The sequence below is a fragment of the Anser brachyrhynchus genome, assembly GCF_964034855.1.
Source record: "Anser brachyrhynchus genome assembly, chromosome: 1".
NCBI classification, from domain to species: Eukaryota; Metazoa; Chordata; class Aves; order Anseriformes; family Anatidae; genus Anser; species Anser brachyrhynchus.
In genome coordinates, this window is record NC_137694.1 from 106,603,752 (window position 1) to 106,618,170 (window position 14,419).

The following is a 14,419-nucleotide window of genomic DNA, read 5'->3' on the forward strand; positions in this document are numbered from 1 at the left end:
ACACAATGGCATAATAGGACAGTGATTCTGTGCTCAGATCTCAGAGGTGCGTTACAGAACACAACCATGTCATAGACAAATTATCACTTACAATAACCATTCGAATTAATCCTGGTTTTCTATTTTGGTGTGGTTTCTAATATCTTTGGGCATATTTCATATACAGAGGTAATGGCTTAAATTAAGTGAAAACCCATTAATCCCAGTGAATCTAGATAAAGTGTTTGATGGATCTACGAGTACTACCACAAGGATTCAATAAAAATGTCTCTGCAGTGATACCACCTGACAGGCAAAGTGTTTTTTCACTTAATATTTCCTACGCTTGGTGTTGTCAGAAACCCAGAAACTCTAGAAGACTATATGTATACGTTTTAATCCTACACTATTTGTGTACATATTTAGAATATTTTCCGGTAGACCTTGCATAGAATAGATAAACTCGCAGTTTGAACAGAGAAAATAAGATCTTAGCATTGATTGTATTACTGAACTGTAATTGAAGTCGTCATATCATATAAAGCTGCTTCAATTCATTTTCCCTAATAAAATGTGCGTCTATTGAAACGTATCAGCCTTGGATGTGGGTTTAAGGATGCATCACGGGGAAAGCATGGTCCCAGACTGCAATTACTAACATTGTTTTCCGCTGGCTTTAGAAACACCCTTTGGAGCTGCATGGTGAGGGAGAGAGGGAGGCTGGGGAGCAAAGCAAAACAAAGCAAAGCATCCCCAATCCCTTTCTTTGTTCTCAATGCGCTGGAGGAGCGGACGGGCGGGGGGGGGGGACGGGGGGGGGGGGGGCACACACTGGGAATCCCCGGGGCTTTCGGTTATGATTTTCCTGATGGGTGGAGCGGGGTCGGACAGCCGGAGCCCCCCCTGCTCGCAGCCCCTTTGGCAAGTCATCTACGCGTGGGGGCCGCACGGTAAACCCAGCTGCAGGGTCGGGGGGCTGCGGGGGCGGCGGGGCGGGGCGGGCCGGGGACGCGGCAGCCCGGAGGATGGAGGGGGATGCGCGGAGGAGAAGGGATCCTCGTTGACGTCAGGCGATCGCGGTGATCTCCCCTTCATATCCGGGTCCCCGGGCGGCTCCCCCGGGCCGCTCGGCGCTGCGAGGAGGGGGCCGCCCGGAGGTGGCCGGCGGCGGCGACCGCAGCATGCCCGCCTCCCGCCGCCGCTGCCCATGGAGATCGCGCTGGTGACTCTGGAGAACGGCGGCGCCACGGCTATCGCGGGCGGCGAGGATGTCGCGACCGGCGGCGGCGGCGGCGGCTGCAGCGGCAGCGGGCGGGCTCGGCGACGGAGCGACCTGCTCCACATCGCGGGCTCCGCCGCCGCCGCGCCGCGGCTGAACGACGGCAAGGAGGGGGCACCGCCGGGCCCCCGCAGCGGCAGGGCGGGCAGCCTCAACAGGAGGGCGCCGCCGCCCCAACCGCCCCAACCGGCACCCCAACCGGCACCTCAACCGACGTCCCAACGGGCACCCCAACTGATACCACAACCGGTACCCCAACCGGCACCGCAACACGAGATGGGACCCCCCGAGGAAGGGGGCCACCGGCGGGGCATGGCCATGGCGGCGGCGGGTGAGGAGGAGGAGGAGGCGGTGGCAGCGGCGAGCCGGGGCGCCCTGCACCACCAGCGGGTGCTGATCAACATCTCCGGGCTGCGCTTTGAGACCCAGCTGGGCACCCTCAACCAGTTCCCCGACACGCTGCTGGGAGACCCGGATAAGCGCATGCGGTACTTCGACCCACTCCGCAATGAGTACTTCTTCGACCGCAACCGGCCCAGCTTCGATGGGATCCTCTACTTCTACCAGTCCGGGGGCAAGCTCCGCCGGCCCGTCAATGTCTCCATCGATGTCTTTGCCGACGAGATCCGTTTCTACCAGCTGGGCGATGAGGCCATGGAGCGCTTCCGGGAGGACGAGGGCTTCATCAAGGAGGAGGAGAAGCCTCTGCCTCGCAACGAGTTCCAGCGCCAGGTCTGGCTCATCTTTGAGTACCCCGAGAGCTCCAGCTCGGCCCGGGCCATTGCCATTGTCTCCGTGCTGGTGATCCTCATCTCCATCATCACATTCTGCCTGGAGACCCTGCCCGAATTCAGGGATGAGAGGGAGATGCCTGTGCCCTTGCCCCCACAAAGCGGAGGTTTGAATGGCACGACCGGGGACCCCCTACCCATGCAGCCACCCAGCAGCCTCTCAGACCCCTTCTTCATCATTGAGACCACCTGTGTGATCTGGTTCACCTTTGAGCTCCTCGTACGCTTCTTTGCCTGCCCCAGCAAACCCGAGTTCTCCCGCAACATCATGAACATCATCGACATCGTGGCCATCATCCCCTACTTCATCACCCTGGGCACGGAGCTGGCCCATGAGCAGCAGCAGCCTGGGGCTAGCAGTAGCAATGGGGGTGGGGGCCAGCAGCAAGCCATGTCCTTAGCCATCCTCAGAGTCATCCGCCTGGTCAGAGTCTTTAGGATCTTCAAGCTCTCCAGGCACTCCAAGGGGCTACAGATCTTGGGACAGACTTTGAAAGCCAGTATGAGAGAGCTTGGACTCCTCATCTTCTTCCTCTTCATCGGGGTGATCCTCTTCTCCAGTGCTGTCTATTTTGCTGAGGCTGATGATCCTGAGTCTCATTTCTCCAGCATACCCGATGCTTTCTGGTGGGCTGTGGTGACCATGACCACTGTTGGCTATGGGGATATGCGACCTGTCACCGTGGGGGGCAAGATTGTGGGCTCTTTGTGTGCCATTGCAGGTGTGCTCACCATTGCCCTGCCTGTCCCTGTCATTGTGTCCAACTTCAACTACTTCTACCACCGAGAGACTGATCATGAAGAGCAAGCTATTCTCAAAGAAGAGCACAGTAGTGCTCAGGGCAGCACAACGGGGGGAGATGCAAAGAGAAGATCCAGTAAAAACTCTCTGAACAAATCTGTTGTGCACTTGGAAAACAGTGAGGGGTTCAACAATGGCACCAGCTCTTTAGAAAAAACCAATATCAAAGCTAAAAGTAATGTAGATCTCAGAAAATCCCTCTATGCTCTCTGTCTGGACACCAATAGGGAAACAGATCTGTAAAGAAAGGAGAAAATTAGAGCTTAGAGATGCACAAGGATTTGCTGCTGTCGGAAACTTACTACTATTCCTATTATTTTCATACCAGTTAGTTTTTTTAATCAGGCTATATTTTATAAATTGATCACTGTCCTGAGCAGTCCTTCAGGAATACATGTTTTTGTGTTCTTTTTCCATGACACAAAGGGTCACCTATTTTTAAAATAGACTAAGAATAAGCTATGCTCCATGATGCAGGAGCTGGTAAATTATGAAAGTGCAAAATCTAATTTGTAGAAACTTATTTTAGCAAATAGTGTTCGGTTTTAAATGGGTCATTTGTAAGCAATTCAGTTGCTCCAAGTTTAGTATTAAAGATTTGGAGGATGTGTGTGTGGAGAATGAATGGATTTTGGGGTGGGGGAAGGATGAGGGTTTTTTTGTACTGTAGTTTCAAACTGAAATTATTCCAATATATTTTATATCTGTATATCTGTATTTATGGGTGAAAAGGGTTTTCTTATTCCTGTGAAATACGACTTCATTAAAGCACTAGGGACATTAGCAGATCAGCACTTTCAGAGTTTTCCACTTGTGATCAATACAGATCTGTTTGTCTAGTATGTGAAGTGAATTTGGTGCTCTTAACCCAATAGCAGAAAATTTTTATTGTCAATGATATATTAGTTTCTTATGAGCCTTAAATTATTAAATATTGTAGATATACTTCTTTATAAATAATTTTATTAATTACCTTACTGTTTCAGAATTTCTAATATTAGATCCCGTGCTTTCTGTCCCCTCAGAAAAAAAAAAGGATGTGCAGCTTTATTATTATTATTATTATTATTATTATTATTTAGTTTTACAGTTTTATACTTTCATTATCTTTTTGAGACCAAAAGAAAAGTAATACTGTCTGCTGTTACTAGATTTGATCCAAGTGCACAACAGATCAAAAACAGCAGGGAGTGGATAGATGTAACATGAAGGTAGAATATGAGTGCAGTATCTGCAAAACTACTCCTTTATTCTACACTCCAGATTGCATTGGCACATGTATCAGTAACCTTGATGTATCCGTACCATTTGTGTACATAGTTCACTGTTTTTAATTATCATAGACTGGAAATGGATGGCACTTAAAGAATCTAATATGTCTTGCCACAGTACTGAAATAACCATTGCGTGGCATATACCTCGGATTCAGATGGAAAGCATCACCTTTCACCAAAACACATCCTTGTTTTCCTTTATTTCCAAACAAAACCTTTTCAATGCTGTGGATATTGCAGTTAAGATGTTGTTGAAAGATGAATGAGAAATTATCTTCATCCTGATAACACAGCACCGTACCACTTACTAGTGAAGACTGATACAAAGTTGCTTCTTTAAATCAAGGTGCTGTGTTACTATTTTCCCTGCAAAGGACATCTCTTCCCCTCAATCTCCTGTGGTATTGCTGAAGGATATGTCATGCCTTTACCAAGTACAGTGATACTGGAAGACTAGCAGAAAGGAGTCTTGATTGTCAACACTCAAGGTTTGTTTTTATCATTTTTTTTCTATCACTTAAATAAATATTAAGTTGGGATTGTGGTTTATGTAAGTACCTCAGATATATGCACTGCAGTAAATTTAAATCAGCCTCGCTAAACAGTGCTTTAACATTTTCAGCCCAGACACAAATGGTGCTTACTTGTCCCTTACCTTGTCCATTTAATGATAATGGCCAAATGAATGACATTTTCTGTCCTATTCAGTAAAACAGTCATGATGAGTGCCAAGCAAGTAGAATTTTTCATGTTTAGTGTGCAGAACTGTTACATAAATCTCAGCCCAAAACCAAAATATGGGGAGGGGGAAGGGAAATGGGGAGGAGGTCGAATCTGAAAACAGAGAACTGGCTCTTTCACATTGATTGTAGGTGTTGGTTTCTTAGGTGCTTTGCTTGTTTATTTAGATGGACAATTATGTTGTAATATGCTGAGAAGCTATTTGCACTAGACTAACAAAGTGCCCAGTCCAGGTGTGTTCCAGATTTGGGCAGCTCTGTGCTTTAGTGAGGGTTTTTTTGCATCAATGTGAGGTGCAGAATTAGCCCTTTGATGAGGTTGAATCTAAAATGGAACAAAGAAATGGTATAATTGCCTGTTGCAATTGCTACGATCTAGATCATTGATGGACTTAGAGTGAAGCTTTTTCATTCAGGGAAGTATTTTGATTGACTTTCAGTGATTAAATCCATCTAACTCACCTGAATAAGTGCCAAACAATTCACTGAGTTTTGCAGGATCACATTTTGGTGGTGTCTTCCCCTGACGACTACCCTCACTTTCCTGACCACTATCTTCTATAGTTAGCTCTTCCAGTCACACACTGGTGAATTAGACTGTCAGCTTGCCAGTGCAGGGACTTTGTGTACATACAGTCCCTTGTTTAACAGTGGAACCCTGCTTGTGGCTAGAGCTTTTGGAGATTAATAATCTGAAAGTGGTATGTAACAGAAATTATTGCAATTAGTGGAGAAGCACTGGTGTAAAAGTGATGTAGGTGAAAGCAGATCAGGCCTATGGGTACTGAGTCTTAAAAGCTCATTGCTAATAGAAAGGGAAGGCCTGGCTTCCCTCCTTCCTTATCACTTTTCTTCCTCCCGTTTTGTGCCCTTTTTTTGCTTACCATGAACTGGTTCTGTCCTTGTGCAAGTACACGTGCAAGTGATGCCTCCTATTCCAGGAGCTCTTGAGCTCACTGTTCTGGCAGAAAATCCAGCGCAGTAACAACAGCACCAAAGTAGATAGTTTTCTGTTAAATTAGTGAGCTGGAAAGCAAGTGAATGCCAAAGCCAGTGCAAGGAAGGAGGGGGAAGCTCAGTGGTTCAGAGAAGTGAGCAAGCAGGGAGGAGTGAAATCCTCACCCTTCAGTGGCATTGAACTCTTACATTGTCATGACTGCTTCTTGAACCTCAATTAGTGTTTGTAGAGATATCACAGGACTTGGTCTTGCAAGATGCTGGGAACCTTTAACTTCCCTCTGGAGCCAGCATGTTCTGGATTGCTGCTATAACTTAGTGTAGAATTTGTCCTAATCAAGATCAAGCTCTGTGAGAGCAAAAAACCCTGATTTTTCCACAAGGTTGGATGCTGGCTTGTCAAATCATTCTTCAACCTTCAGTTTGGACATACTTTGTTTTTCCGTAATAAAACAACAGACCTTTCCAACAACAACAACAACAAAAATACATTCTCAAAATATAGTTGAAAATATTAGTGTGGCTTAGCTTTCTAAATAGTTGTTAAGTGCAGTCTGAGCTCAGCTTTGACACCTTTACAAGGATGTATAATTTCTGTTGGCTTATATGACAGTAAAGGATATGCTTTCTAAAGAGAGAGGTTGCTGCCAGGCACTGAGTAATACAACCAGAAATATGGTTAGAGTACAGCTCAGAAAAGCATTTACTATGGGCTCAGCTTTAAGTACATATTTAAGTGAAACATTAATAAGTAAGCATTATGGTTGCACTGATCTTGGAGATTGTTACTCAAAGATGACTACATACCTTGCTGAAACCTTATGGCCATTAGTTTCTGTTGGACTTCAGTGCAAATATTAAGGTACCTGGTACAGTTTGTGAGCCTGAAAACAAGTGATACTGCAGGACATTGAATCAGAACACCAGATTCTTACTGCAAAAAGAATGCCTGTCCCTGCAGCCGCTATTCATCAGAGCAGTACTCTTGACATGATCAGTTGCAAACTGAGTACCAGGACTGCTTTCATGAAGAATTACCACTTTGGCTTGGATAAGATTGTGATTGCATTTTCCAGCTGCAAGAACCTGCACTCACTCTAGTTAATTTTGTTGTCAAGATCCTTCACTGAGTTCAGTAGGCACCATGTATCTGTCTGTGCCTGGGATACAAACAGTGCAGAAGCCTTGTAACATGTTGATGCAAATTGATGATGCAAAAGAAAATGAGAGGAAAAAGAGAACCAAATCTGAGAAAGTTCATGTAAGTGTGAAAGAAGGAAGAAAATATAGGCTGTGCATGCCAATTCTAAGCACATTTCAAGAAGGAAATCTGTCAAACCATTACTGGTTTTATGTTAGCTGACCTGGAATGGAAAGAAATCTGAATAAAATCTGTCTAGAATATCACAAGCCACAAGATGTCAGACCTTAATAAATAAAAAATCATCGTAAACATTAAAAATAAATAAATAAATAAAAGGAAAACAACACATTTTTGTAAACCTTTGTCTAGAAGCTATGTCACAAAAGATACCTAATGCTACACATGCCTGTATGCCATAGCTATTAATGGCTTTTCATCTTGAGCAGGACAATATGCACTGAAATGCATTACCCTTCCATTTTGGGGATGTTGAACTGAATATTATTCTGGGTCACCATTAACATGAGTTTAGGTTGCTCAGCATGGCTCCAAGGGGAGTCTATATTCCCATTTTACTTTTCCGTCATTCTAAAAATGATAAAACAGCAACTGTTATATAACATCATTCATCTCCCAGTGCTTTATGAACAAAAGCACAATGATCTTATACATGCAAACAGTGTAAGAGAAAAGGCTGTGGAAGGGAAGACCAGGCTTTTCACAGGGGGAGAGGGCTAGGAGAGGCACAAATGTAAGTGGGCTTGGCTGGACTGGGACATCTGAAACATGAGATCACCAACAGCAGTGAGGGAGGGAAGAAAAGAAGGAGAGAGATTCACTCTGTGGTCCCCTTTCTGCTTTCCTGCATGGCTCTTGCTGACGCTACAGTCAAGAACTGGATGCCAGCATCTGTGCACTGGGACCCATCTGGAGGGGGCCACGAGGCAGCATGAACAAATCCCTCTTTCGTTTTTATTTGGGCTATATAAATAGAAAATGGCACTTCCACTGACTGTTCCACAGCTTCTCCTGTTGTAAACACCGCTCCCTGAGGCTGTTCTTGCAATGGTAGTAGTGGTGATGAGGGCTGTTGAGTCACAGCACATTGAGCACTCTCAGAAGTAGCTTTGCTTCTCCTTGTGTTGCCATCCACTTCAAATTAGGTATCAAAGGAAATACTAGTGCACTTTCTCTCACAGAAAATACATAAGTAAAAAGCCTTTGTCTTCCGAAACGTCAGCGAAGCTAGTTCTGAGGTAAAACAGGGAGACTATTTAGTGGTGTGCAACAGTAGACCTAACTGAAGACTTTGTCCTTACAACTTGCCCAATATAGGGTCAGTATGTTGTATGGTGGTCAGCATGTTGGAAAGATCTCACTAATATTGAGATTGAACCTGTTCAGGATAGAGGAGCAACAAGAAAACTGAGATAACACTTTAACAGAATATTCCTGCTTTTGGTGCAGCTGTCATTGTGTGATCATCAACTTCACTAACCTCCTTTGGTAAGCTAACTTAGTTAAATTTTTAAAATGAAATAGAAAAGATCCTTATAATATTATACCCATCAAAATCATTCTTCCAAAGTCATTCTCCCAAGGCCATTTTGTGTATTTGTAGCTTTTCTAAGTAGCTTTTCTAAGTTTTTCTTTCACTGTCTTGTTGTATGCACTAACTACTCCCCAGTTCTTTTTGTCACCTTACTGGATTTCTGTTGCTCTTGCCTTAATTTGAGACCTAAGATACTCTTCACTGACCTTGGATCATGCTGTCTGATGTTACTGTGTAAACTTATACTAGGAATAAACATGAAAATTCTCCAGTAACTACTTCTGGGTCCACTTGCTAGAATATCCCCCATATTTGTATGATGAAACATTGTGAAAACTATGGGTATTATATCGTTAAAATCATGGCTAGTTATATGAAATAAGAATATTTATGGCAATTGGAATACAAAAAAAAAGTAAAGCTTGTAATGATATGACTAAAAATTTAATTGGAATTAGAAGTTGCAAAGAAAAATACCTTATTTAAAGAAAAATAACAGCATGCATACACTATTAGCATTAAATATTGTGGTGCTTCCTTGCTTGTGTAATCTAATAATATAGTGTCCTTATTTGGTATTTCTTGATTCCCAGGTATCCGTATTGTATTTTTACCAGGGCTTAAAAACGCAAAACCATAGGCAGACCCAGAGTTGTTGTTAACTAATGCATTGAAGATAGCTTGTTTACCTGGAAGCATTTTTTTTTTTCTTCTTTTCTCAGTAATACCAGCTGGTGTAAGAAAAGCACTCATCTCTCTCCATAAATACTGAAAGTGAGCATGTTTATAAGCTTTATTGAAAACACCTAAGGATTGAACCCAGTGATTGTAGCTCTAGATTCTCACCACAACATCATCACTACTTAACTTTTGTAAATGCATGACTGTTGTAATGCATGACACTTGACTCTGTGCTTGTAGTAGCCTATGGGCCACTCTCCTTTGAACTTATAACTCAAGTGGCCTCTTTAAAGTAATCATGTCTTTTTGCCAATGTGGTGAATCCAAAACGGTAATGAGTTGCCCATTCTGCATTGTAAAATCCCATTCCTAGGGCACAATCGGTAACTAGCCTAACTTTTGGACTTTGGATGAATACCCATCTTCAGGGCTTTCTTTAGAAATTTTGTGCTAAGGACATATACCTGGATTTTGTTTTCATTTATGCCTGGGTGAATCTCTCCCCCCCCCCCCCCAAAAAAAAAAAAAGTGGATCTGATTGTTCGGGAAGAGATAGATGTGACATCCTTTGTTTTCAGTAATTTTCTCCTTATTTGACATGAAAATAAGGTTACCTTTTCCAGTGGAACAATGTTACTTTGAATTTTCATTGAGGTGACATGATTTCTGGAAATGGCTTTGTCTAACAGTAAAATTAATAACCTTCCTAGCTGGCAACAGGGCATTACAGCATGGGCTTCCCAGCACAGGTAGTCTGTAGGGTTACTGCAGAATTAATTATCCAGATAGAATTTAGAAATTACCAAAAGTAATCTGTAAAGTGTTGTCTCTATTAGTAATTCAGTCAAGTTGGTTGTCATCAGGAGGATGTTTCCGAAGAAATCACTGCAGATTGTAACACTTCTCTGACATGCTGGAGAGAGAAGTGAATGATCTCATTTCTGTGTTTCAACTACAATATGCCACAAATACTGTCATTTCCTATTTTGTGGGAAGCCTTTAAGCAGCCAAAGATAACTGCCTTTCTTTCATGTTTGGTGTTGTTTTATCCTCTATAATTTATGTCACCCACTGCAATCATTCTCACATGAGTAATGACTGAGAGAGAGGGTTCCCCAATTTTCACAGATACTAACTGAGAAAACCAAGACCCGAGATGAAGAATTGCTTCTACAAATAGGAGTGATTGTGTTTTTGCCTTCTATTGATCCCTCACTCTTCCAACGTTGATTATTCCATTCTCAGATTACCCTGGCCTTTACCCTTTGGATTAATACCTCACTGTGCATTCTTACCTTCACTTTTGTTACAGTTCATTTGATAGTGATAGCAGTCATTACTGCAAAGCAGTAACTGGCAGAGCTGTCCTGCTGCTGTGCATAGTAGATGTGATTACTGCTGGTAATTCCATAGCTGCCTCCCTTCAGTTTGAGATGGACACGTTGCTAGAGTTAGTTGTGTTTGAAGTTGACATAGGAAAACATGTTGCTAGAGAAACCACCTTTGATGGAAATCAATAACAGTACTCCTCTCAGGAGTATTCCATCCTCCTCAGATTTAACAAGGAAGCCAATTTGGAGATAAAAGTTGACATATGTAGTCTCTTTCAGATCATGGCCTCAACCAAGTCCAGGTAGCAGAGGTTGTGTGGTCTGTGTCATGTAGGAGGAGAGTACAATGAAGCCTTGCAGCTCTGCTAATGAGAATACAATTGCATAATAAAAATTGCAGTTTGCAAGATTGCAGTTTGTGTGAAGATACTGGAGGAAGAAGTACAATTTAAAAATACTAGATTGATAGCACCTCTGTCTAAAGATCTGAGGTGTATGCAGGGAGCAGAGGTCAGTAAGGCTGAAATTCCTTCGTTGTGTGGTAGCACTTCACTGGTGGTGTCCTACTACTTGGTAGCTCCCTGGAAATACATGCCAGGGTTTTCTTTGCTCCCTCCAGAGTTGCTAGGGATTAGTTTAGATTCTAACACAGATTAGATACTCCATACTGAATTCTCTCAAGAAAGTTCAACATAGTTAAATCTCTTCTAGCTCTTCTCTCTTCTCTCTGTATAGTTGTAAGTAGAAATACATGCAACTGGGGGGAGTGGGGGAGTGGGAAGCTGAACATGATTTGAATTATTTAAGCAGTGTATCCTTAGAATTTCTTTTCTGTTGTTTAAAATTATTTGAAAATCTGAGGGGGTGTAATTGAGGGAATGCTTTAGTGTTAATTTTCAGAGCAAATTTTATGAGTTCCTTAGTTCAGAAAGCACTATAATTTTCAGGGCAATGCTGCCTTATTTAAAGACAAGAAAGGTTATTGTGGTAGTACTACGGTAATATAAAATAATAAAAATAATGCCACGTTGATATTATTTTATTATTACACAATTAATTCTCAGAATGTTCTAATTAGGAAATATAATCTTTAACATGCTTAGAAATTCTGGCCATGAAAGAGAATTGATGCTAAGAAATGATTGGTCTGAAGGGTGAAAACAGTTCTGAGAAGTAATATCTTCCAGTTAAAGTTTACCCACTGTGTTTTGAAGAAAATAAGATTCCTTGAGCCAAATAAGACACATAGGGAAGAGAAGGGATCTATAGCTGGGATACCAGTACGTTTGCCTAAGAAAGGGATGGTGGCTCCCAGAGGTGCTTCTGGATTACAGCTATTGAACAAAATACCTGCACAGTATCTCCTTGGATCATGTTTTAAAAGTCTACTCAGTGTGTTGAAAGAAAGTATGCAGGTACCTCTATTTATAGGGATGTCATACTGTGGATCCAAAGCAGATACTGGCATCTTGTTGGGGGCCTCGGGGAGTAAATCCCAGTAAACATCAAAATTTCAGTCAGATTCCCAGGGCCCACTTTTCCCACACAGTATCTCTAAATGACCTTATGTGAAGATACTAAGTATAGTGGCTCTCATGTCAGTGTGTAGAATGTTTAGAGAAGCCTTGAACCTCTCAGTGTAGCAGTCAAGGCATTTCAGTCTAGATTCCTCTGGAACGGAGAAGAGCACTGTTTGATTCTTTAGTGGTCCTATCCCCACGACTGATGAAGCACAGAAGAGCACTATCAGGTACACACAGGTTACTCAGGTACAGTGCTTGGAACAGGTAAACTACTGCCAAGGTGCTAATTAATATTACAGAATGGGGAAAAGTTACTTATAAGAAGCTAGGATTTTTTATTTTTATTTTTTACCTTTCTCTGATAGTTAATACTGCTGTCTGATGCAGAATTTGCTTGACTGCATAAAAGAATGCTCACAAGCTTGTCTTGGTTGGGTTTGGTGTGTTGTTTTTGCTTTTGTTGTTGTTTTGTTTTGTTTTTCATCTCAAAAATTTCAGACTGATATTCTAAAATGAAACCATTTTAAACAGATGCTAGAAGAATACCAAGAGATGTAAGAGTGATCTCAGTGATGCATACTGATAAAAGAACAGAGGCTGAGGAGTGTAGGATTTTTGAGCATGAGAGGGAAAACACTCTGGATGGTTTTGAAACACTGTGCCTCTCAAAATGTAATTTGCACTGCTTCCTGCTAGTGGAAAATGGGGTAGGTTCTTTCTAGTACGGAAGCTGGATATTCCACTGAGGAGGAGATATGAATTCTCATAGACATCCTGACTGCATCTATATTAGAAAATGAAATGCACCCAGGACCATTCTCTGTCACTGAGGCCAAGTGGCATGTAGCAGCCTGTGCTCTTTCCCTCCATAACAAGGTGACCAGAGGCAGATTGCCTAATGGATTCGATTCCTGGCCCGTGCTAATTCCCAGATTGTGCCTAGATAGTATTTGGAAGAGAGCTTTTTTGTACAAACTTGCCAGTGTGACCAGAAGCTTTTAACAGTATAGGTGATTAATTGCCCAGGAACATTGCCTCAAACTGTTTAATTGACAAGTGCAGTTTGTCAATTAAATAGCTTCTGTTTCACACTTGGGCCTGAGAAGTACACCCCGCTTTGATACTGCATGGTATCGTGCCTTCAGAAAATTTCTTGGAGTATCTTAAAGGCTTTACATATTCCGCCTGTTGGTAATTTCTAACCTTAAACGATAGTCAATCTCTATTCATTGATCAGAATTATTTCTGCAGAGTTCTGTTCACATCTAATTCTGCTTCCACCTGAACTTGTGTATAAGCAAACATACTAAAAGTCACTACAAAAATCCCCCACTTTCCTAAGTGCAACTGGAGAGCACATGAATCTGACAATGAGAGCAGGATACTGTTGCTTTCTTTTTTGTGTGACTGACTTTTCTGTTTGCACCATCCTGCTGTAAGCTATCCATTGTGTGTCAGTCACTGCACCTTGTAATTCTGCTTAGGAACTGTAGTACAATCAAGACCCTGGTGGCCAAGAACATTACCTGTTCTTGTTATCTGGCAGACTGCATTGGAAAATAATAGGAAATTTTAAAAATGAGGAAGGGAGTGGGGAGACACTTTTAGCTACATGCAAAGAAATTCAGGCAGCACGAGACCTACAGAGATCTCATTGAAGCCAATCTCCTTCCCAACAAAATGGTCAGCCTCACCTAAGTGATCTGCAGACATTTGCCTAGCTTGTTCCTGAAGATCCTTCTGTCCTGGTCCACTCTGTTTGCACTGTGGGTTAGGTTTATATTCCTTTTCATATATGCTAAAAAGTTAAATTTGGTCCTAAATTTATTGCAAACTGAGCAGGGATTAGTGATAGGTCAAAATATGTAAGTACTTTCTGACCATTGTTAGCTTTGAAAGGTCTCTGACTTCTCTAAATCCATGTGAGATAGCCTCAGAAAAATGTGCATGCAGGAAGACTGGTCTGAAAGCATTGCTAAGCTTTTCTTACAAAGCATTAGGATTTTGCATGTAATACTGAAAGCAAAACTATTACAAGTGCATGTAACTGTTACTGCTTCCAGTACTGTAAAACAATGGAGCACCCAGCACAGGGGTAGAGTGAACCACCACTAGAATTCTCCTGTAGCTTCAAGGAGAATCTGTGTGTCAGCATTTGCTCTGTTGTGGTCCCCAGGGACTGGAACATTAGTTACATTCAGTCAGATTGAGAAGTTAGTGTGATGTCTAGAAGTAAACTTCAACTTCAGATCTTTTCTGATGTGGTAATTTGTAGATCATGACAGCAATAACTGCAATAATTTAAGATGTTAATGACCTCAGCCATCCCAACAAATAGGTAAGAAGCAAGTCACTCTGAATGAAGT

At 42.4% G+C, this 14,419-nt stretch overlaps 1 protein-coding gene across 1 annotated transcript; it reads left to right on the forward strand.

Moving 5' to 3' along the window:
* Positions 1-979: 979 nt before the first annotated feature.
* On the forward strand, positions 980-3,604 carry LOC308188178 (potassium voltage-gated channel subfamily A member 5-like). Its single transcript, XM_080576955.1, has one exon. The coding sequence runs from the start codon at positions 1,187-1,189 to the stop codon at positions 3,092-3,094; it is 1,908 nt and encodes a 635-aa protein (XP_080433081.1). The 5' UTR covers positions 980-1,186; the 3' UTR covers positions 3,095-3,604.
* Positions 3,605-14,419: the final 10,815 nt, after the last annotated feature.

What these genes read in the sequence shown, in the direction of transcription:
- LOC308188178 (XM_080576955.1), top strand. Translation starts at nt 1,187, where the DNA reads ATGGAGATCGCGCTGGTGACTCTGGAGAACGGCGGCGCCACGGCTATC.